At 35.8% G+C, this 23,513-nt stretch overlaps 1 protein-coding gene across 3 annotated transcripts in view; it reads left to right on the forward strand.

Moving 5' to 3' along the window:
• The window catches only part of CCSER1 (coiled-coil serine rich protein 1), a 728,863-nt gene that overhangs the window by 457,975 nt on the left and 247,375 nt on the right, over window positions 1-23,513 (forward strand). The window contains exon 11 of one of the 3 annotated variants that reach the window (XM_057417954.1): window positions 5,718-6,032. The exons of the other annotated variants lie outside the window; for them this stretch is intronic. Coding sequence (XP_057273937.1) covers window positions 5,718-5,798 — 81 coding nt within the window. The 3' untranslated portion in view covers window positions 5,799-6,032. Of the gene's footprint in view, window positions 1-5,717; window positions 6,033-23,513 lie in introns of those variants that run through there. 3 annotated transcript variants of the gene reach the window in all.

Here is a 23,513-nt window from a genome sequence, read left to right on the forward strand (position 1 = left end):
TGTCTTTATATGTATTATTCAGCACTTGTTGGTTGTGAGTTTTTGTTTTGCTTTGTTTTCTTTTGAGTACTTTTTTTTTTTAGGGCAAGTCAGTACTTTATTCAGTGCACCTGTCTGCACTAATTTCTTGTTCATGGGTTGCCAGGTATGAACTCTTCTGTTCTGCTGTGTCTGTGAAATAATGTCTGTTGGAATTTACTGAAACTGTGAGGTGTATGTATTAATGGTGAATATCCCATAATATTCAAAAATACCTAAAACCTTTTTTTTATACTGTAATGCTATATCCCTTCTGGGGATAGTTAGCTATCCTTACCAGCTATTTTATTTCATCTTAGATGTTAAATAAAAGTTTTCCACTGAAAATGAGAATAAGCAATTTGGAGGGGTGGAGGGGGGTGTGTTTTTTTATTTGTTTAGATTTGGGAGTTTGTTTGCTTTTCTTTTTAAACATGTGATTTATACATTTGATTGTTCTCTCCCAAATTAAATACGTGGTATCTCACGCTGCAGACATCCATGCTGTTAACTGTTTTTTCTGTTTGTTTGCTTGTCTTGCTTGCTTGTTTTTCCCAGTCTGTGTTCGGTTGAGAGTTTGGATGGGTTAGGGGGTGGATACCTTCTGCTCAGTAAAGGAGATGATTGACACTTCTGCAGTAAAATTAGAACCCCTTCCCCCAGACAGATACAGTGTTCTAGCTGAGGTCTGAGTATTAAGATAAGAATAATTTTTGAAATTGGATATTTTCCAGCAGCATCCTCTTCAACATTAGAGGAACACGTTTTTCAACCTTCTGTGTTAAAATGCCTCCAAGGAAGGTTAAAAAATGTCATGGTTGCAATCATATATATTTTTTATATAGGGTGATTCAATGCAAGAGCAAAAGGAAATGTGGAATGTTTTTGTACGGAACAACACATCCACCTGTATTTATCTTGTGTGGAGTACTTGTGAAAATTGCGTTACAAGGAATTGATTACAAAGTTGAACTAATCTGCAGGAATAAGACATGCTTACTATGACCATTCATGAAGGGAATTTAATGGAGAAGGATGTGCAAATAAGTTAACACTTTTCATGATATTGTTAACAGCTTTGGCCATTTATTAGATTATGTAGCATTCCTTCAAAGGAATGCTATTACAGGTAATGACAGTTTCAGCTGTGTTTCTGTTGAAGCCAAGTGGCAGTTACATTTGTATTTGTTGCTTTTGTGTGAAATTTTAAAGAGCAAGTTGTAACCTTGGAAAATAGTATTTGTACATCGTTTTGTTCAGGATGTGCCTAAGTGTTTGTAACTGTAAGAATATTGTGCTGATGTGAAATCAGGTTTAATACGAAAACACAAAACATATCAGATGATACAAGATATAATTTTCACCCTATTAGTCCCACATTCTTAGAATAGCGTACATTAAGTAGTTAAGATACCTAGTTTAACAGGTAAACAGAAAAATCAAGTTGATTCCGCCATCACTACAGATTTCCTTCAGTAATTAAAAAGAAAAGCCAAAACAAAACCACCCAAACAAAAAGTTCACCTGTTTTATTTCTTCTTAATGCAACTTCAGAAGCTAACAAGAATCAGATAAAAGTGTTATCAGATAGTTGCATAACATTTTTTCAGTGTGTACAAATATTGATATACACTTAAGAATGTAGTATTTTAGAAATTAGAAGTTAGTGCTTCCGTGAATAGTTTGTTTTGTATTCTTTCATATTCTTTTGTTTCACTGTATAAGTTTAATATGTGTCTATTTCACAAAAGAACCCCCCCTGGAACAGATTAGCCCCCAAAAGAAAGCAATGCGCTGTTTTATTTGACTTCTGGACAATGTTTCCAGTAGTTCAAAGACTACTCTTTAGCCTTGAAATCATTTAGATGTGTTGTTAAAAGTAAATGGAAGTTCTGACTTTGACTTAGATGAGAAATGAATCCTTTCGTCCATAGGGTATACAGTAATGAAAAAAGGCTAGAGGCTAGTCTGTATTTAGGAAGGAATGGGTGGAAAAGGAAGAAATGCAATCTTTCAAAGGGAAGAAATGTTCTTGCCTCTGTGGAGCTACTCTGAAGAAGTTTAAACAGTGTTGACTGAGAGCTTGAGGTAAGTATTTGAAGGAATGGAAGTTAATATAGTGTATTTTATGTTAGTGGATATCACATAACTGCAGTCAGAGTCTGGCTATCAGAATGATCAGCAAAGTTTGGATCATGCAATCTTCTGCAATAGCTGTAAATTGTTGGATAATACTTCTGATTTCTCTGTTTTCTCCCATGCCGCACACTGAGATTTTTCAACTGAAATTGCTTTAGAGCACTGTAATAGCTAGAAAGTGCAAGCTAAAGCCTGTAGCAGTAAAACTAATGTTTCTCATAAATAACTGTTTGAACTGTAAAGCACACTGCTTAATCTCTTTTCTGTATTAAGATGACCTAATATGAAGCCTAATTATGGAATTAAAACCTAATTTTTGAAATAGGTTTTGGTGGCGAGGAAAAAGGTTTTTGATGAAGAGAAATGCTACAGTTTCTTTAAGTGATTAACATGACCACCTTGCTGCTGGACTAAGTTGAAAGTAAAATATAAAGACAGCTGCTGTGCACATTCAAGGGAAGATATTAGAAAATAATCCTAAGGTTTCTTAGAAAGCTACTTGCTTTCTGCTGCAGAATCTCAAGGGATCTCCACTTTATGATTGCCCTAAATTTATTCCATTTTCCGATATGTGTCCTGAGGTTCATTTAAAACATGTTGTGAGTCTTTCAGAAAGAGCCATGTGTGCTGCAGATTGATGTAGGAGGCTGTTAAATGATTAATAGGTCTTAATCAATGGCAATTTAACCTCCTTCACTTTCCTTTGTTTACAAAGCTTTATTTTTTTGAGAGATCAAGCAATAATTTCCTCCGTGTCAATCAGGTTACTAAAATAAGCTACAAGATTAATAGATACAGTAAACTATCATTGTGACTGATCATAAGATCATGTTAAGCAATACAACTCTAGTAAAGGCTGCTAGCTAAATAGGTAGTCCAAAATATCATGCCGGTATCACGCAGACACTCTGCAGCATGTGCCATTGCTAATGAGTTTTCATTCAAATGTGTCCTGAAAACAGAATTAAACAATCACAGTACGATTCTCTATTTCCGTGACCAAAAGAAGTCTGACTCAGCACTGCTGTGTCAGTCTTTATTGGTCTGTGAATGAAAAAAAAAAAAAAAAAGGTCTTATTTTTATTCTACAGAGAGTAGAAATTCTTAAGAGCTGACGTGATTTCTACAATGTCTATTCTGTCTTTGCCTTGTGCTGATATTATAGGTTTAACACCTTGGAACTGCTATTGTCTTTGGTCTTTGTCTTCCATACTGACAGTAAACAGGTTTTGGACTGGTCCATAACTCATTCCCCAATTAATGAGAATCCTTTCTAGTTTAGTGGTCCTTATATTTTGTATTGTGTTTTTGTAGTCTAACACAACAAACTTGTCTTGTATAGCTTCCAAACTGTTTTCTGTTTGATTTGCATAGCTGCAACTTCCTCTAGCAATCATTCTCTCTTCTTATGTTCAATTTTTAATTTTTTTTTTTTTGTAGACAATTTCAGAATACCACTTCAAAATCTTGTGTTTTAGGATGTCCTACTTTTGCAAATTCTGTCAAACTTTTCACCCATTAATTGTGAGATATTATGCAGAGAGTTGTTTTGGTTTTAATCATTGCCTCCCACTGACCCTTACCAAATGTACTGCCTCACCATCAAACCCGTAGGCAGTTGCTGTTTGAATTCCATTTAGCCACAAAGTCATGAACATGAATGAGTTATTACACCTAGTACTGCTCAGCAGGGGGACAAACTGTTCAAGTCACCTGGGCTTGCCAGAGGATGCTTGCTTGTGCTCAGGGTTTGGTGTCTGTGGTGCTATACAAACAGTACAGGTTTTCACATAAACAAACTTCAAAGTAACTGGCTTCTGAAAGTTGCTGTATAAAAAGACAGCCTTCCACTTATCACTTTAATTCTGTGGCTGATTATCAACAGGTATTACGTATTTAATTTTTGCAACCTCTACGAATAAGGGACAGTAAATTTACATTCTGTAGTGGTGCTCAGTTAGTATGAATGATCTTCCTCTTTGATTTGTGGAATGCAAGTTGGCTTCTTGCTGCTTGTAAAAATAAGCTGCATGCTGTTTAAATATTTGTGGTAATGTATGGCTTGACAATGCAATACCTGAGTTGCCTCGTATAACAGAACTTAATATAACAGTGTAGCATCTGTATCTTTAAAATATTCCTTTCCTGTCAGATGCTCTGCAGTAACAGTGCAATGTTTTTCTTGCCTTTTTTTCCATCTTTCTACTTACTCTACATTTGTCATAAACTTCTTCTGTCTTTGTATCTGCAGTTATGCTGTTGCCATCTTGCTTTTAAAGTGCAATAAAATAAATATTGACCAGACCTACTGTAACTAGCTTTTGCTTAGATGTCTTGGTTTGGGGCAGAGAAGAAGGGAAAGAAGGATTTAGTTACTACCAGCTATTCATCCTAGAATTTCTTTTTTTTGAAGACAGTACTTTTCTCACTTTTTCTGCTTTAGCTCCATCATTGTCTTCTCTTTAGCCTTCTCTTACATGAAAAAGTAAACTTTTTCACTTAGTCATATCCATCCAGATATTTGATCTCATTTCTTACTTTTATTTTAATTTCTAGGTAGTACTTTTAAGTGAGTATGACTTACCAAAATGTTATGGTGGTAGTGTATTTTCAGCATGTTATAATTACATTGTTTCTGTCATAAAGATGCTACCAGGCAGTTCATGACATCTCTTAAGTATTAATTAAATGAGAAAAATTAATAACATGTTTTTAGTACATCCACTCTGATCTATTACGCTAAGGGTGGAAAGAAGCAAGACACTGACAAATAGTGTGTTTCAGTAGTTTTTGTTTGGTTAAAATTAAAAAGCCATCCTTTTCCCAGTAGATTATACCTTGCTGACTCTGTTCATACATTATGCTGAATACTGGCAGTGTCCTGTTTGTAATGCCAGAGAATGGTTTAGGAGTATCATAGCAGCACTGAAATGGTTTGAATTTTGTTCAAAAGAATGAACTGAGGATTTAGTAAAGTGCATCCAATAGCAGAAATTCTTGAACCTAGCAATGTTTTTGCTTTGAGTATGTTTTCTTAAAAATGATAAAAGCTTGGATTCACCTTGGAATGAGCAAGAAAAATTCAGAGATGAGGCATGAATAACCACTGTATTATAATGGATAGCCACTGTATTATAACGAATAATGTGTATGGTTTTTGTTCTATTAGTACATTTAGAATGTTTTTTAATGCAGAGTGATCTACTTTTATGTTGTGTGCATGCTTCATGTAGATTCTCTTCATTAGCATAAACAAGCTCACTCTGGTGACCTTTCTCTGTACAAACACGACGTCTGTTGTATAACTGTTTTCTAACTAGAACTGTGTCATGCGCAAGCTGACAAGTCATATTTCTGGTTTTGTATGCCTTGTTGCTTAATTCCTCGTTATGTTGATCATTAGTGTGAAAGAAGCTTTATTATTACATGCTGCCTGCATGACTGCATACAGCAGAAATGATCATTTTTCATTTAACTTTGTGTTGCCATCAAACCATCTAAGATTTCATTTCTTATTTTCTTTTCTTATTTTTTTCTTTTCCTTTTTTTTTTTTTTTAAGGCCCTGTGGAATTCTTCATGTTCTGAAGGCTTAGTTTACAAACCTATCAGCATCTCATTGGTTCCATCGTTATTAAATTAAAACCCAACATCTGGACACTCTTCATTTATGGATTTAATTAAATACTGCTGTATATGAAAGAGCTGCAAGTTACCATTGCTGGCAAAATTCTACTACTTAACATGATATTTGGATTATCAGCCATCAAACATCACTTCTTTGTCAGTAATATCTTCATTATTATATATATCTATGAATAAATTATTAGTAAGCTATTGCAAAATTATTATCTCAAATAAACCTCAGTTATTCTTACCGGTTTGTGCACTTAGTCATCCGTTGGTGATTCACAAGTAAGAAAATCCTTCAGTGATGCTTGTCTCAGAGACTGAAAAAATAAGTTGTCAAGATCTGGAAACCTAAGGAAACTATTAGTTTTAAGAACCTGTTTTGTTATTTTTTTCTTTCAGTAATAATATTTTCGTACCACTTGTGAATACAGGATTACTATCTGTCAATATGTGATCTGTTTGATGAATATTCATAGTGATGTATGTATTTCTCATGTGTGATTCAAGAGACATTTCTGCAGGGGATTTGATAAGCCTATACAAGGTCAGAATTTAACCCCAGGAAATGGGACAGCTGATCCTAAAAACATCCACTCTGATTTTTTTTTTTTTTTTTAATCCATTAGGATCATAGGTTTATTTAGCTTTTTATCTTATTTTCTGAGTACTTATCTTCTTAGAGACATTGCTAAGACAGCACCAAGGCGAGCAAAGTAAATACTGTGTTTGCTGAATGTGACCGTGGTACTTGAACAGATAGCTTTTGTTGTTCAAAGCCGGGGTGGGAGGGAAGGAGGGAGGAGGTTTGGTGCAATTCCTGTTTTATGGCTTTATTAAGCAAGAAATCAGAATGAAACTGGAGAGTTCACCACAAACCCTGTCACCATTATTAGTTGCTTCAGTTTTCTCTTACCCAGGATTGGATTCATTTCCTTGTGGATGTACTCTACACCCACTCTTACCAGGTAAGATAAGAAGATGCTTGTGCCAGCAGTATTCTTAAACCTTTCCTGCTAATACCTGTTCTTCCTAACAAGAGATGATACTTGAATGCCATTACTATGCTAATTGGTTCAAGCCTCATAGTATATAATAATAACAGTTATTCCACTGGAGCAACACTTTGGACCTGTAGCTTTAATTTCAAACAGAGGACATGATACTCTCATTTAAAAATAACATTGCATCAGTTACTCTTAAATGAATATGAACTGAAAATCAAAACAATCAACAAAATATTCATGCAGGTCTTCTAAGAAAGACCATGAACCTTCTTCACAGGGGATGTTGCATTATGTGGCTAGTTCTGTACCACTTAACATGGTGGTTAGTCAGTGTTTATCAATCTTATATCGTCTTTCCTTCTTCTGTCACTCACAGACATCTTCACCATCCTCTCTCACCCTTTTGGTCAAGCTTCCTGAAACCTCTTTTCTTATATAATTATATAGTTCTTACTGTATTTGTTGGAAGTATCTCGATAAAACAATTAATTAGCAAATACATAATTTAAAGAAACATCAGAAATGGTCATGTGTGTGGTATCCTTTTGAACTTTACCTTCCTTCTGGAATTTATCTGTTGCCATTCTCCCTTCTATTCCTTGGGACTTGAAAATCCATTTTGTAATCATTGATGAGAATAGAAATGTCTACCTATTGCTGTCTGTTGTGCTTTCTTTTTTCATCACTGCCTTTATTATGGTAATATTTTCAGACCTTTTAGGATGCTGTTATCTGAAAAAGGGTAGAGAGAACATTTTTCATTGTGATGCTTTAGCACAGAGATCTGTATTTTTCTTAAGAAATGCATATTGGGAATATGAAAAAAAACTGTGTAAGTCAGTGAAAGAAGAGGATTGGAAGGAAAAAGAAAAAATTTTCAGGATTTTGATGAGAAAAAAAAATAGTTTCACTTCCTAAATGAACATGCTTTTTAACTCTTTCTCCTAAGTCTGTGAAAGTATACTTGAAGTATTGAAACAGCTAGTGTATTTCCTAACCTGTTGCCTGATAGAGGTATTGGTAGCAGCTGTCATTTCAGTGCAAAACTGAACATGGCCCTTTAAATTTGGGAGTAACGAGCATAAGAGTTGGGATTTTAACTTCCCCATGAAATTACCTGTAATTTCCAATACTTTTCTCACAATTTCTTTGGTTTACATTCATTTTTCTTTAATTTTACAAACCAGTATGAACCAATAAGAAGTTACTCAGGTTTGGTTTTTTGCTCATGTAGCATTTGAGTGGTCTGGAAGAAAACTGTGATTGACAAGTATTATTCAGACATCAAGGAGACATAATTAATGTGAGCTAAGTCCACACTTTATATGTGTAAGCGAGAACTTACCGGTATTTTAATTAAGGTCTTAGCAGTCTGATAACAATTTTTCTTTTTAATTATTCCAGTTACCATGATACTAGCATATCTAGTTCAAACAGTCTGAAGTTAAATGTACATAAAGTTCCTAGGACATACCTCTGTCTTTGATGTATTCCTGACTCTTGCACAGCTTCTCATGATCTGAAGGTCAGTGGCTTCAGGTCAATTGTGGGAGTGGTAGCATTACAGTAAGTCTGGTATTGCAGCACCTTGACAAGAGTCTCTTAACATTGCTGATTTCTTTCTACTTCTTTTAGAATCCAGGTGGGATCTTTCTGGTATGTTTATTAACATGTTGTACACCTTGGTCTTTATCATTGCTTTCAAATTCACATGACCTTATTTTTTTATCCTTACAACTGGTTTTACTATGCTCCAAAGGTTTCTTTCTTTTGGTGGGTAACGGGACATGCTGAGTTGTTCATATTCCCGGGGCCTCTAGTGTCATCCAGTATCTGTAATTCTTTGTATTGCTTGTTATTGGAAGATCATTCTTTACAGAGTAAATGCTTGTTACTGGTATCTGTGAGATATAAACATATAGCTGACAAAGCCACCCCTGCACCACCGCCACTACCAAAACTTTGCCACATAAGCTTGGTATAAGGTGTTAACGCCACACAACAGCATAAGAACAGCTAGTGCGAAAAAGATAACAGTAACCTGGGAATTAGATAACTGCTCTGTAGAGCTAAAGTAAATATCCAGGCAAGCCAGCAAAAAACAGATCTTGATGCCCATGTTGTTAGCTTGACCCAAAGCCTGTGTCTTCTTTATAACTAATGGCAACACCATGTTAATTGGGATACAATAGTAAACTAGCATTGGAAAAAATACTTTGTTCTCATTGTGAATATTGACACTTATACTTTCTGTTCTTTCCTCCAGAGAGTGCAGTGCTGTTTGGTACAGCATAGGAGGGAAAAAAGTAGAAACTGAGTCTTGGATTTTGAATTAACAAAGGTGCAAAAAAACTGGAGCAAATAGAACAGATTTTCTGTGTTAAATGTTGAGAGGTTGAGAAGGAAGAAGACTGGTTATAAGAGTTAGAAGCAGCCAGAGAGGAAGACAAGTCTCAAAAAGCCTGGGATGCGGTAGAGGCAATTGAGTTCAATTGAATTAAATTTAATTAGTCAGTTATTCATTTTCTTAATAGTATTCTGAAGCAATTTCAGTATGAAAACATGCAGAACAGTGTGAATACTGGTACACAAAGAATTCTGTGTACCTCAATATGTATTTGGCCAGTAAAGAATTCCTGTAGCTTACACTGTTTACAACAGGTCTCTAATTTGAAACATAATCGAGACTGTTGTGGACATAGGTGCATGATGAAAGGCTGGAAATTTTGTTGTTCTTAAATAGTTAGGAGGTAAGTGGCTTTTCTTCTGGAACTGAGTTTACCCAGTGTTAACCAGTGGTTTTTTAAGGTTTATGTACACTCTTTGGACATTTAGATTATGGTTTAAACTTCAGTGTGCTTTAGACTTTTATGTAAGTGTTAAAACTGAAATAGCTTAGGAAGATAAAGTTAGCATACAATGTATGACCTATGTTATACCAATAATAGAGACCGAAAATTTCCCTTTCGGTCCCAGTCCCTAACCTATTACTAATATTTTTTCAATGGAAGTGAAGTGAGAACTATATCCAGGCTTTATACTCTGCCTTCGTTTATAGTGCTCTTTCAATATTCATTTATTCATTTTTAGTAATGGAAGTTTCTACTTCTGAAGAGTCAACAGAATATTAACATTAATGATAAAACAGAAAGAAGAAGCATGAAGGGAAAGGATTATAAATGAGATTTGGGGAATAATAATATGTTTCTTTGTAGTGTACAAAAAGGCATTAAATTGAAAACAGAATCTACTGAATGCCAACACTAAAAAGAAATAAAGTTCTGTTTGATAGCTAGCAAACGCACTGCAAAAAAACTTGCAAAGATACATTTTTGTGTGTGCATGCATTAAATCATGGTGAATTTGAAAACACATGAGTTGAATACCATCATGCTTCATATTTAGTACCAACTTCATTGCTTTCAGGTGCTGTTAATGTTAACTATCATGATGAAATTAAGTGATAGCTTTGTATTTGATACTGCAATAGGGTGGCTTGATCTGTATTGTGTAATGGTACATGCATACTGTTGAATATTTGGAGAGAAATGCCAGTGCCTTGACTGACACCATGTTTTAGGCGAAGAATGAGGAAAGCACAACTGCATGAGGAACAGATGATACATTAAGTATCTTCTTAAATATATTAAATATATGAAACCTTACGTGCACACATTAGACATGAGCTTCCCAATGTGCAATTATTGCAATTATTGTCCATGTGAATATATATTTTCACACCTTTGCACATCTGTATTTTACCTTCCAGTCTGAAGATGAAGTACAGGTTAACTCTCCAGATTAACGTGGAGACAAATCTACTACAGGAGTCCTGTCAGGTTGTGAATGAATTCTGCAAGGAGAACCTCTAAGAAATTACCAAACCTCAGGTATTACAGAAATAGGGACAACATGAAGAAAGACAAGTTTTGCTGGTTGGAGTGAAATTTTGCAAAAGGTCCAGCTCAGGCCTTAGTGTGGATATCTTCTCTGGTACCTAGAACACCTTTCTTCACTGACCTTGATGTTCGCAGGACTTTTTCTCAGCATTTTTTCCTTTGCTTCTCTGCTCCCTGGTGTTTTGCCCTTTCTTAAATATGTTTTTACAGAGATGCCACCAGCTTTACTTGTGCTCACTGTGTCATTTGTGGACCCACTGCAACAGTGGGACAATGGCGGAGCTGGCTGGATGTGTCTGTGTCCAGCATGGGGCTGCCCCTCATCTCGTCTCACAGATGCCACCCTGCAGCCTTTCTGCTTCTAACTCCTTACCACATAAACCCATTGCAAAAGCAAGTAAAAGCAAAGCATAACACCACAGCTGACCTGAATAGGATGAGCGGTAATAGTCTTCTAATTGTTTTCTGTGTTAGGAAAGTGCTTCCCTGGACTTACAGATCTGTTAACATGTGAGGGATGAGTGTTACGAAAGGGTTGACTAGATGCATGAATTTAGTTATGTTGCAAATTCAGAAACTAATGAAACGTAGCATAACTACTGCTCCAAAATACCTGGATACACTGAGATTTGTCACCAGACCAGAGATTGGTGTTAGTTGATGACTCCTGTGAATTCAGCCTTGGAGTGAGAGAGACAATGTTGGTATCAATTCTATTGGCATCAGTTCCCTCTATTGGAGACCTGTTTTTACTGCAGGATCTGGGCATTGCATTGAGTGTGTCAGAGAGATGGTCCAAGCCTCAGAAAGTTAGTTTTACGAATAACATCACTTCTATTAAATTATGTTCTCAGAACAATTAGCCTTTGTGAATAACACACACACACACGCAAAAAAAAAGTTTTGCTCGAAGCTGGCTGAAACATCAATATGTTGATTGGCAGAGTATGGTAAATAGCACTAATACTGGAATTCCCTTTTGGTAGTGTAGAGTGAAGAACAAGTGTTTAGAGTAGAGGTAATTTGGGTGTATGAGGGGCGGTGTTCAATTTGTTTGGGAGAAGATGATTTTTCATGTCAATGAAAAGGCTTAATTAAAAAAAACATGTAAACCACTATGTACTCCATGTTCTTTGGGATAGTCTTCCTGAATTCTCATTCAAAATTATCTAGCAATCAAATTCTGCATTAATAGGGCAAAATTAAAGGTAGCATTTTTGAAAGAAGGCAGTACTGTCCTTGGATTGGCAGTGGATTACTGTTGCATCTAATGGTACTCCTCTGGAAAATCTTTCACCAGTTGATTTTCCAGACGTTTATTATCCTGAGTATGTGGTGACTCTTCATCACATTTTCTGATAAATCCATACAACACTTGAGAGTGTGCAAGCCTGATGTTAGCCAGATAGGACTTGAACAGCAGGTAGAGTTTACCTTTCAAATTTGGGCTGGAAGGTCTATAGTATCCAGTTTACAAGCATCTGTCAAGCATAGGCAATTTAATTTGTGGGTGGAAAAAGAACCCCCCAAAAATAACTACTCAGCAAAATAATAATACAGAAATGAACAAAACTAGTGAAAACATGGAGGGTAAAAACTTTATGGATCCAACAAAGTACATCAGCATCTGTCCAGTATTTTTTTTACTTTTTAATATTTCTCTTTGCAACAAATATCCATGGAGAGGAATAGGTCTGTCTTCTGAAGGTCTTTATAGCCCAATGATCTCTCTAGATATTGGCTAGTAGTAGAGAAAAGGCAAAAGGAAAAGTGTAAAGGGACGTTACTAATAAACTGCTCAGTTTACCAAATGAGATTTGAGATGATCAGCTTGAAGTCTGATAATTGCCAGTAGACCTGTTTTTATGAGTTTATTTCCCTTCTGATTCTCTATCCTGCCTACATCCTCAAAGGCATATGTTGTGGTTTTGGTTTAGTTTGATTATTCTTCTTTATAATATTAATATGCTTCTCATCATCTCTAGTTGTGATAAAACTAGTATCCAGTGTTAATAGGTGTTAAATAGTAATTCACTATCCCTGTAGTTCTTTCTTCATTGAACATGCTTATGCTGAGGAGCAGATTAAGTGGCTAATATAGGTATGGGGCATATATGGCCAGAAGAAGGTGCCAGGTATTTGAATCTAAGAGCTTTTTCTACTCTCTTAAGTAGGAAAGGAAAAAATTAGGTGTCTGACTCCATCCCTAAACCGCAGGTATTTCCGTCTTCCTTTTTTAAATCTCTTGTTGCCATGTCTGCAAATTTCTCTTGCTGTTGAGAATATCTGAAACTCTGTTAGTGGTGGGGCTTTTGTTCTGGCTCATTATTTTCTCCTGCTGTTGCTTCTTTGCTTATTTCCTTTTATCTTGCTGTATTGTTTTTATTCTTTCTCCACATTACAGTCCTGTCTGGCTCATCCTCTGTTTTCTTTTCTATAAAACAAAATTTTTATCACCCATAATGCATGCTTCTAAAACTTCAACAATATGAGAAACCAGAAAGTCATGTTGTTGTTTTTTTTTTAACTTCGGGTTTTTCTTGGTCTTTGTTCTTATTTTTAGGCTGAAGGGAAGAGGAAAAAAGACATCTAAGGCAAACTATTCATACAGAATAATACTCAGGGACGAGGAAGTCATATTTTTCCCGTAATTCCAAATGCTACCTACTGTGTTCAAAATATATGAAAAGAAAATAACTATGTTCAAATATATTAAAAGAAAATAATGTAATTTTCAATTCTAAGGATATTAAGGCGTTTTTATAGATTTTTTTAAACATCTAGAAAATTCTATTTGTTTATTCAATCTTGTATCAAGAAATTCCTGTAAAACTTGCTTCTTGAACTATTTGTAACAGATTCTGGTTGGCAAATGTTATGACAGCCTTACTGTATACTGTCAGCTTGGACTGCATAGAGAACAGCTATTTTCAGCTGACCATTCAGATGTACAGTTTAATTAAAATACTGTTAGATTCTTTTGGGCATCTACAGAAAACTTCTTAGACTGCCAGAAGGCTTACTCTGTGTTAGTGCTTTCTGTATGTTTGTCATGTCACGCATTTGTGGAAGGTCCTAGCATAGTAAGCTGGAGGATGCAAAGGGAGCACTGATGTGATGTATTTCTCTTTCATACTACTAGTCTGTACACTAGACTAGCAGAGATCTCAGAATCCTTGCTGTTGCACAATATACATAAAATTCTTGAACACAACCTGTAAAACTCTATGTGAGCTACTGTTATAGGAAGGATAGGATAATTTAATATATTTATAATATTGGGCAGCTTTCCTTCTGCTGAAGACACTAATTTCAGCTTTATTTCTATCCCATATTGTTCCAACTGTTGCTTCCCCTTGCTCTTTGGTTCTAAGTAATGAATGTAATGTGCTGCTTTACTTTTGATAAATTTAATTAATCTATGATTATTACCAGTATTTCTACATAAGTACAAAAGACATGTTCAAAGACTTGAGGCAATATGCTCATAAAATACTCATTTTGTTCTTGTATTAATTTCAGTAGGTTATTCCAGGACTGAATAAAAATCTTATTAAATACCCCTGGAAAAGCATACCCATTGAAGGTTTTGTGTGGCAAAATTTCACCTCCTTTTCAAGGGAGGCCTTTTAAAAGCCAGGTTAAAGAAACCAATCAACTATCCTATTGTCTAGAGAGTTCTTGCCCAGAGGAAGCATGCGGCTCCTTCAGATTTTTTTAGCCATCGGACAAAGAGAAAAATTCAGCAGAAGTATTTATGGTGTTCAATATCTATAGCCAGGGGAAACTCTGTTTGATTGAAGGACAAGGAACTGTGGACAGCCTGACTCTCCTTCCATGTTCAATTTGGGATGCCAGAATATTATATTGAACTATCCTGAGGCATTAGGTTGCATCACTCAAAATATTTTCTGCACATTTTCTTTATATTTGAGTTTTCTTTTGCACATAGTAAATTTTAGGTTTTTTCTTTTTTGTTAAATGCATTGCCAAAACTGATTAAATATAACCACAATAGTAATATGACATGTTATCCTTTAACCCCTAGTTGTATTAATTTGCTCTACTATATGTGTGTAAGAGATGATGTTTTAAATAACTAGTGGGGAAACCTCCCACAGTACTTGATAGTTAGTCACCTCTCACAAGACTGAAGTCTAGATCAGTTCTCACAGGTTAACAAACAGGTCTTAAAAAGGTCTGCTCCTTATGGCAATTTCTTTCACCAGGGGCAAGAGGGGAGGCATTGGGAAGGGGAGCAGGGACAAAGACTGTACAATATACCTAATGAAATGTTTTGGGTGGTTTTTTTTTTAATATTTTTTTCTGTCTTTGAAATGTTCTCTGGAAGCTGTGAGTGCTTTTATTTTCTATTCTTGTAAACTTGCCTCATTGACCCATTACAATTCTATACTTCTCTAATCTCCGTTCTTTCCTGTGTTTTGTTTCTTGGTTTTTTGTTAGGTTGTTGTTTCTTTTTCTTTAGTTCTCAGACTTCCTCCTTGTCATCACTTTGGTTTCCATACCACTTCTATGCTTGTTTGTGAACAGTCATCTTTATCAGCATTTTTCATTCTTTCTTGAAATCTTTGATCTTGGTTGTTGTTGACTTACCGCATCAGCTGCAGATTTCCTGAATGCGTACTGAAGGAGCACATTATTGTTACAGATACAAGTAAGCTTCAATTTTTGCATAGGCAATTCAGAAATAATAATGATACTTAAATACGTTGACTTTCTCCTACTCTTTACTATCATTTTCATCTGCGTTGTCTTTACAAGCCAACATCTGACTACATAGTCAGTGTCTGCGGCAACAGTTTCAGGTATATTTAGCAACTAGGCAATCCATTTGACAGATTGCACTTCAATTATAATCTTTATAATATTTTTAGAGTAAAAGTTTCTGGAGGAAATTTTTGGTATCAGTGCTGCTTTGGCCCTCACTCTATGGGGAAAAGCTCTGCAAGTTAGTTCAATTTTTGATAACTGTATAGCTTTCTTACTTTCCAAAGTAATCGAATGATATGTGATTATAATAAGCAGTGTGCTGATGTTAGGTAGGTATGCTGACACCCTCTTAATTTCAAGGGAAGCTACATTTGCCAAGTTCGGAATTGGCCATTGCAACTCTAGATTTAGCTGTTTTATTGATTGATGTTTGTTGTTCTAAATTATTTGTGATGCCTTTATTAGGCAAAGTTGCAAACCAATTTATGATTGTACATGATTAAACACTTACACAAGGATTGCAGTTTCATCACTAGCTGTAAATGGAACCAAAATCCAAATCACATAATACAGTGTCAAAGGATCTCTAAGGCTAATCTGGTGTTAATGCAAAATATCTGAAGTGCTTTTTTCTTTTTTCTCTCGTATGTTTTAATAACGTTGCCTTTTCAAAAGGGCTGAGTTACTTCCTGCAACAAATATTAACTCAGCATCTTACTGTAGTTTTCTTGTTTCAGGAAAACAATTAGTTTGAGCAGCGTAATGCACTTCCACTGGTGGGCTCTAAGGTTGCATTAAATTAATATTTAATATCCAAGGCCTTTTTTTAACAGAACTTAAACATAACAAAACTTGAGCCACCATCTCCAAAAACGAACTTGTTTCTAAACCAAATCAGCACTGATATTTGTTGGTGAACAGGGTCAAATCAGTACACAGATCCTTCTTTCCACTGAAAGTTTTGCAGACACAAGGAGTTTATTAAGAGACACCTTAATATGCTAAATTTTGTAGCATATCATTCCAAATACAGACGTATTTAAGTAACAACTGCAATCAACATCTTCCAAAAGCCTAAATATGGTTTGTGGATTTGGATCAAGGTAAGTGTTGGAATTTCAAAACCTGTGTAATGTATATGACCCAGGCACAACTTGTTATGCATGTATGAGAAGCTGGTAGGTTTTGTAGAGGAAATAAAAATTATTTTAAACTTTTGTGTGTATTTTTGGTGTTGTTTATTCTTTTTAATAGAGCATTTTTCATTAGTGCATCTCCTGTTTTCTACCCTTGCATTCTCAATTAGCATAAAGTAGAGGTTTTCCACTGTGGACCATTTCTACATGAAATGTGCCAAAAACTTCATCTTGTACTAATGAGTATTAATTGCTGTGTCACTGTCTATGAATGCATGAAATTGTTATGTCCTAGAAGTAAGGACATTCTGCAACAAAGGAAGTTGGGGCTGTTCAGCCTGGAGAAGAGAAGGCTGCGTGGAGACCTCATAGCAGCCTTCCAGTATCTGAAGGGGGCCTATAAGGATGCTGGGGAGGGGCTCCTCATTAGAGACTGTAGTGATAGGACAAGGGGTAATGGGTTAAAACTTAAACAGGGGAAGTTTAGACTGGATATAAGAAGGAAATTCTTTCCTGTTAGGGTGGTGAGGCACTGGAATGGGTTGCCCAGGGAGTTTGTGAATGCTCCATCCCTGGCAGTGTTCAAAACCAGGTTGGACGAAGCTTGGGTGATATGATTTAGCGTAAGGTGTCCCTGCCCACGGCAGGGCGGTTGGAGCTAGACGATCTTAAGGTCCTTTCCAACCCTAACGATTCTGATTCTATGATTCTATGCTGTATTTGCCTGGAAGAGGGCTTTACCATTGCTAGAGCATTAGAGAATAGAAATCTGCTCTGCCTTTAAAAGTTGCAGATAGGAATCTTTTCAGTCACCTTTTCTTGGATGTCTCCTGTTTTAGCATGCTGAACTCTGGGCTTCTTATCTGTGCAAATCAATAGCATTCCATTGGGGTGCTCTGGTACATCATAAATGACATGCATTGCAGTTCTTTTTGTATATTTTCTTTTACTATGAGAGTTTCTGAAATGATGCTGAAGTACGTTAGATCCCTTTGTTTAAAAAAAGAAAAAAAATTAAAAAGTGATACTGACTTCATTTAGTCTATTACTTCAGCAAGTGTGATTCAAAGTTAATCTTCACTTGCATATGCTATTACAAACACTAATTAATCCTATTTGCAAAGACAAATTATCCTTAAAATATACACCTAATTACGCCACATATAGTCTCTAAATTTGTATAAATAGAAGTTACAATTTTGAACATTGTAGATAATAAGCAATTTTCTGAATTTACATTTGCATGTGCTAATTAAAGACAGCTTCATTGTATTTACATTGGCAAACAGGTTTTGTTCTCATTACTCAACTTAGTGCTCTGTGAACAGAGGAAAATAACATGCTGGGTTTGGCACAGGTTCAAAATATCTATCTTAAACCTGACTTTGCATCTAGATTTATCTTTTGATGAATTGAACTAGTTAGTGGTATTTTCTTTAACAGTTACTGTTGATTTAATTAAATATATCTGCACATAAAGGGAAGAGAAATTCTGGAATTTTTTTTTCCTTTTATTGTTTTGATGAATACTTCCTTTTTATTCTTGGGAAGTTTAACCCTTGTGTAAGTAACAAACGTGATCATGGTGTACAGATAATGCATAGGTCAGTATGCAATATAAGATATTTCTTGTGATAACAGTAATAATAAATCTCTTTTTTATGTTTTGTTTTTATGTACAAGCAAAATTTGAAATCTGGGCAATCTAAGATTCTGAACGAGAAGAAAATGTCTTGCAAGCTTTAATTTTGGTTCTGTTTTCAGCGGCAGATTAAAAGTACATATGCACATTGTGATGAAATATGTAATTTTTATAATGTGGTAGATTAAGCAAAGTATTAATTTTCAACCATGATAAGCTAAAAATAAACTTTAGCAGATCTTATCGTTATAGTTGGTGTATTACAAACTACCTGTTTCCAAATTCAAGTAAAACCCATAGCTGAAATCCAGTTATTATTATTGTATTTAAATCCATTCACTGCTTTCAAATAATTTTAACTTTTTTTTGGTTTCTTACCATGAGTCAAAAAATGTTATTTATAAACATTTACTAATAGTAGTCAAAAAATACTTACATTTCAACCATCTCATAAAATAATAGCATTAACAGTAATTGGTGATTATGTGCCGCTTAGTGAAATATTTATTTTGTTTATTGTATATACCTGCTATAAAAATTTTAAAAACAAACCAATGAACAGTTATGTTTGGGCAAGACTTATAAATACATTTGATCTCAGATATTTTAAAAACTATTATGGTGGTTGTATTTTCTACAATGCTATTGTGTTTTTCTAATTTAAATAAATAGAAGATTCCAGAGCACATAGGATCTTGACATGGCTTCCAGAAGCCATACAAGGTTCTCTCTAACGATTTAAACAAATTATTAGGTTTTGTTTGTATTTCTTTCAGAAAACTTGAATACAATTCTCTACTTGCAAATTTTCATCATTAGTTGCATCTTTTTCCCTTTCCTCCCTCATAAATTCTGCAATCAACCTATTTGCTTTTAACCTCATCTTAATTCATCAGGTACACAAAAACCATGTTAATCCAAATCCACATGTTGTGGTACTGCTGTGTCACTGAAATTTCTGCAGTTTTCTATAGGGTTACCAACCTCACATAACATGTATCATTTCCTCAGAGTCCTAGCTTAGAAGAGATGGACCTTATTCACAGAAGCAAATTTGATTTTTAAGTACTGACAGTTATTATCCTAACATTTGTGTATTTTTGTCTGTTTAAAGGCTAAAAAAAAGATTAATAAAAAAACCTTCAAAATCAAAGCACATGGTATGATAAACAAAACAACCTTCTCTACACTAGGATTCAGTTTAGATAAGTTACAGTATTCACTGTAATACAGTGAATACAGTAGTTGCTGTTTCTCCATTATTCTTAAAGTATGTAATTTATGCATTGTTGTTCTTAAAATAATATTGCTATTGAACTTCAAGGACTGTCTGCAAGATGTGGTCCAACAGTAATTTATGTCATAAAGTTTGGCAGGTATTTAAGAGAGCTGGAAGCAATCACTGCTAAGGCAGTTTGAGTCTCCATTTGTGTCCTCATTTGAGGTATTCACTTGTGCTGTCATAATTACTTGAATGTCACATTTAAACATTTACTCTTTTTCAAGGCCTTAAGAAGGCAGAGTGATTGCCGTAGCAACACCAGTTATCTGCAGGGAGGGATTCTGAATTACCACCAGACCCTGGATTGCTGCAGCAGGTTTCCACCTTAGCGATCTTTCACTCTTGCTGAAAGTTCAGATAAATCAGCATGCTTGCATGTACCAGACAAATTTTAGTAATAAGCTACTTTAGCTTGTATGGAGATGGGTGAAAGTCTAGAAACTATCTCTTGTTCAGAGCATTTGATGGAATCTGGATAGCTTAAGGAAAAGAAACTGTGTTAGAAACTGTTCAACGTGGATTTCTAAGCTGAGAAATTCTATGACTACTTTTTGTGTATCAGTCGTTTTGCAGCTTGGGCACTGCATATAAGCAGTGGTGAAATTTAGATGGTTAATTAAAGCTAAGTGGAAAGGAGAAAAATGTCAGTAATTCTTTATTAATAGGAACCTGTGAAGCAAGAAGATTCATTAGTAAAAGCAGCCTTCAGTGATCCAGAGCTGAGTTTACTTGTGAAGGTTCAGTTCCACCACAGAACAGATTTGTGCTCTCCTGTTGCCCCTTTCAGTGATGCTGAGCTGCTCACTCATATCGTGAATCTTTTTTAACTCTGCAAAAAGTGAACAATTTTCTGCTGGCTGTCTTAGTTCAAGAGCTGTTTGAATGCCAAGGCTGGCACTGTAAAGGGCGATTATCGTGAAATTGGAAAGAGTAGGTGATTACAGGGAAGCCTAACTCTGAAGATGTGATTCACTCCAGCTAAGCCTGTCAGTGGCAGTTTGCCACATAATTTACGTTATCTCTCACCTGGCAACCCGGTAAGCCAGTTCAGGAAGGTATTCACTTCTATACTGGGTTAGTAATTGCTGGCTGAGCTCCTGACCTGGCTCCCTGGGTTGTCAGAGACATGCCAGTACCATTAAGAAAGGAGAAGCAGGAGGCCCCACGATACCAGTGCTGTAGGCTGCAGCTGGCTGGTGTCCCACTTCAGGTCTCCATGAAAACACAGTGACCAGGGACAACATAGTGTGGCTCTTCCATTTTCCCCACAGTGAACAGTTACACACATTTTGTCTTGGGGAGCTCACCATGCCAGTAACCTATGCTACAATCACCGCTGCTTGCATAAGAGTGGGTAGGACTGCAGGACGGGACTGGAGGCCGAGCATTGACTGACTTTATGTGCTGTGGAGTAGTAGTATTTGGCAGCTGTAAAGAGCTCAACTCAAGCTTAACTTGATGCTGTGCTGATCCAACAGGTTTTTAAATGTCAGCAGAGTCATGACCTTGCATGAGAATTCAAGGGAATTCAGGTGGAACTGAGTTTGAATTTTAAATGTGGTACAATTAGCCCGAGTTCAGGCCATGACAAGAGCGTGTGCAAACTCAGGTTTGTGCATGGGTGGGCATATATTCTTGTTTTAAATCTTTGAGTAACCGATCTCAAAGTTTCACATAGTGTAGGAAATTGATAGACATTCTTGGAAGTGAAAGTACTAATTTTGTAAGTGTGTTTTCAATTGGGTCATTAAAAATAGTTCAGTTGCCATTTGTACCATAGTGACAAACCCCTGAAACTATTGAAGGGGAAGCCTTAAAGATGTACTTTATGTTTGGTAAGAAAATTCAATGCTACTGTTTGGCTGGCAAGAGATAAATATCTATTCATCAATATTTCATTTAGACAAATTTATCTTAATGTTTTCAGAAGCACCAATCCTTAAAAATATTCCTAAAACTGAAGTGGTTTTGTTGTCTGTTCTTAATCTAGTATCCTGCAAAGCTCCAAGTACAGGAGTAAGATGTTTACATAGTATATTAGCTCCAAATGTTAATTTCTTTCTTCTCTTCAGCTATTCATTCAGCTGTTACTAGATCTTGTGGGATGAATTGAATAATTTTTTTCATTTAGGGTGGAGGAAGGAAAAGAAGAGAAGCAATAACTAATAATGGTCTAGTTCTGCACTACACTTACAGTGCTCTGGCTGGAAGATGCTAGCTGAAATGGTTTCTGCTTTCTGTGGAGCATTGAATGTAGTGATCATGGACCCAAAGTGTGACATGGTGATGGGGGTCCACCTGCACCACCTGCAGCATACAGATCTCTAGAGCTGGCATTCAGAGGGTGGAGAGATGGAAGAGCCTACTGGCTTCTCTTTCAGTGCAGAGAACTGCCCCTGCAGCAGTTTAACTGTGGCAAAAGTTAAAACTTGAAACCTTGAGTTGTTAAGAGGAAAAAAAGGAATGAAGCAATCTGACAGTCAGCTTCCCAGCAGTCTGCAGAGTGGGTCTTTCAGTGGTAAGACCCACAGGTGCTTCATGTGCAGCCAGTGTTGCCAAATGGCACCATGGGACAGGAACTTTTCATTGTAGTCAGATGTTTTTTTCTGGTGGGTGGGTGGTCATAAGCAGAATACTTTCACGTGTGGCAAGTCTTGAGAAACATGCTGTTATGCCTGGGGTGCCTGGAGAATGTGTCTCATGCTAGTACAGACCTTCCTTGAGAGGTGATGCTTCAAGCATGGTCCTAGAGAGCAGTGCTACAGATGTTGAGTGCTGCTGAGGGGTGAAACTAGTGACACACTAGCAGCTGACAGCCTACATTCCTGATGATGTAAACACCGATGAAAATGCATTAAGAATGATTCCTTTTCTGTTTTGGGGAGCTGTTGAATGTAAGGGATGGTGATATAATAATTCTGAGAAATGCAAACATTATAAGTTCTCTGAAAAGTGTAGTACTTAAAAAAAAAACAACAACAAACAATATTATTTGTAGTCAGGAAGAATAAATAAAAAAAGATAAAGTATCAGAAGGAAAAACTTTCATAGGGAAACAAGTTGCAGTTCAGTCTTATCAAGAGCATTTCTCTTCATCTCAAAATGATACAGAAGTTTAAATTAGAATATACAAGGAGAAACCATCCATGCTTGGGCTGTAGGTGATATTACCAAAGCTCAATGTGTGTGGAAATTTTTATTTTACCATTTGCACAGAATTACCACTCAAATCAATTTATAGCTTTTGGAAAAATGCAGTAGCTTCTCATGTTGTTTAGGTACTTGTTGAAGATAAAATGATGTAATATATTTTACATTGCTCTGAAGGGAGCAATGAATTGATGATACCTTAAGGTTGATAGTTTTGCTTTTTCAGTGTCATTGCCATCTTACGCTGCATATGTAGTTGTAATGTTATGTAACATCACTTAGTATTTTGAGTATTGGTATGGAATTTCTGCTTTAGCTTTCTGTACCTACTTTTTTTTTTTTTCTTTTAATCCACAGCATGATTGAGGAGTGAAACATTTGAATTACTTATCAAAAAGCCTGTTTTCTGACCTCATGCTTCTATTGATGGTCTGCACGATCTCACCCAGGATGTTTTTCCTTTCTGTACCTTGGTTTCCTTATCTCTGAGTATCAAGATTTATTCTTTATGAGGAAAATGTACCAGCTTTTTTTTGTTAATATTGGCATAAAATATTTAAATTTGCAATACTGCATTACTGATTTATACCTGTTTAGTAGAGGTAACAAGTGTGATGGTTTTGTATCAACATTTCAGAGTAAAAATTAGTGTTCATAATAGAAAAGCCATTAGTTAATCAGATTGTTATTAACAGTTTAAACCGGTAATTTTAAAACCCTTATCTGTCTCTACCTAGCTTGAGAAGTCATACAGTGAGATTCTTAGTGGATCATGAATTGGCATCGTTTAAATGCTGTTGCACTTAATTTTATATGCTGCTACTATTAAACCATGAAGTGTATGTGCTCAGAAATTGCAGTTTTGTGAGTGGTACTTGACT

Source organism: Pezoporus wallicus, unplaced genomic scaffold (assembly GCF_028554395.1).
Source record: "Pezoporus wallicus isolate ANWC-B61680 ecotype Strahan unplaced genomic scaffold, APGP_CSIRO_Pwel_v1 contig_6999, whole genome shotgun sequence".
Classification (NCBI taxonomy): Eukaryota; Metazoa; Chordata; class Aves; order Psittaciformes; family Psittacidae; genus Pezoporus; species Pezoporus wallicus.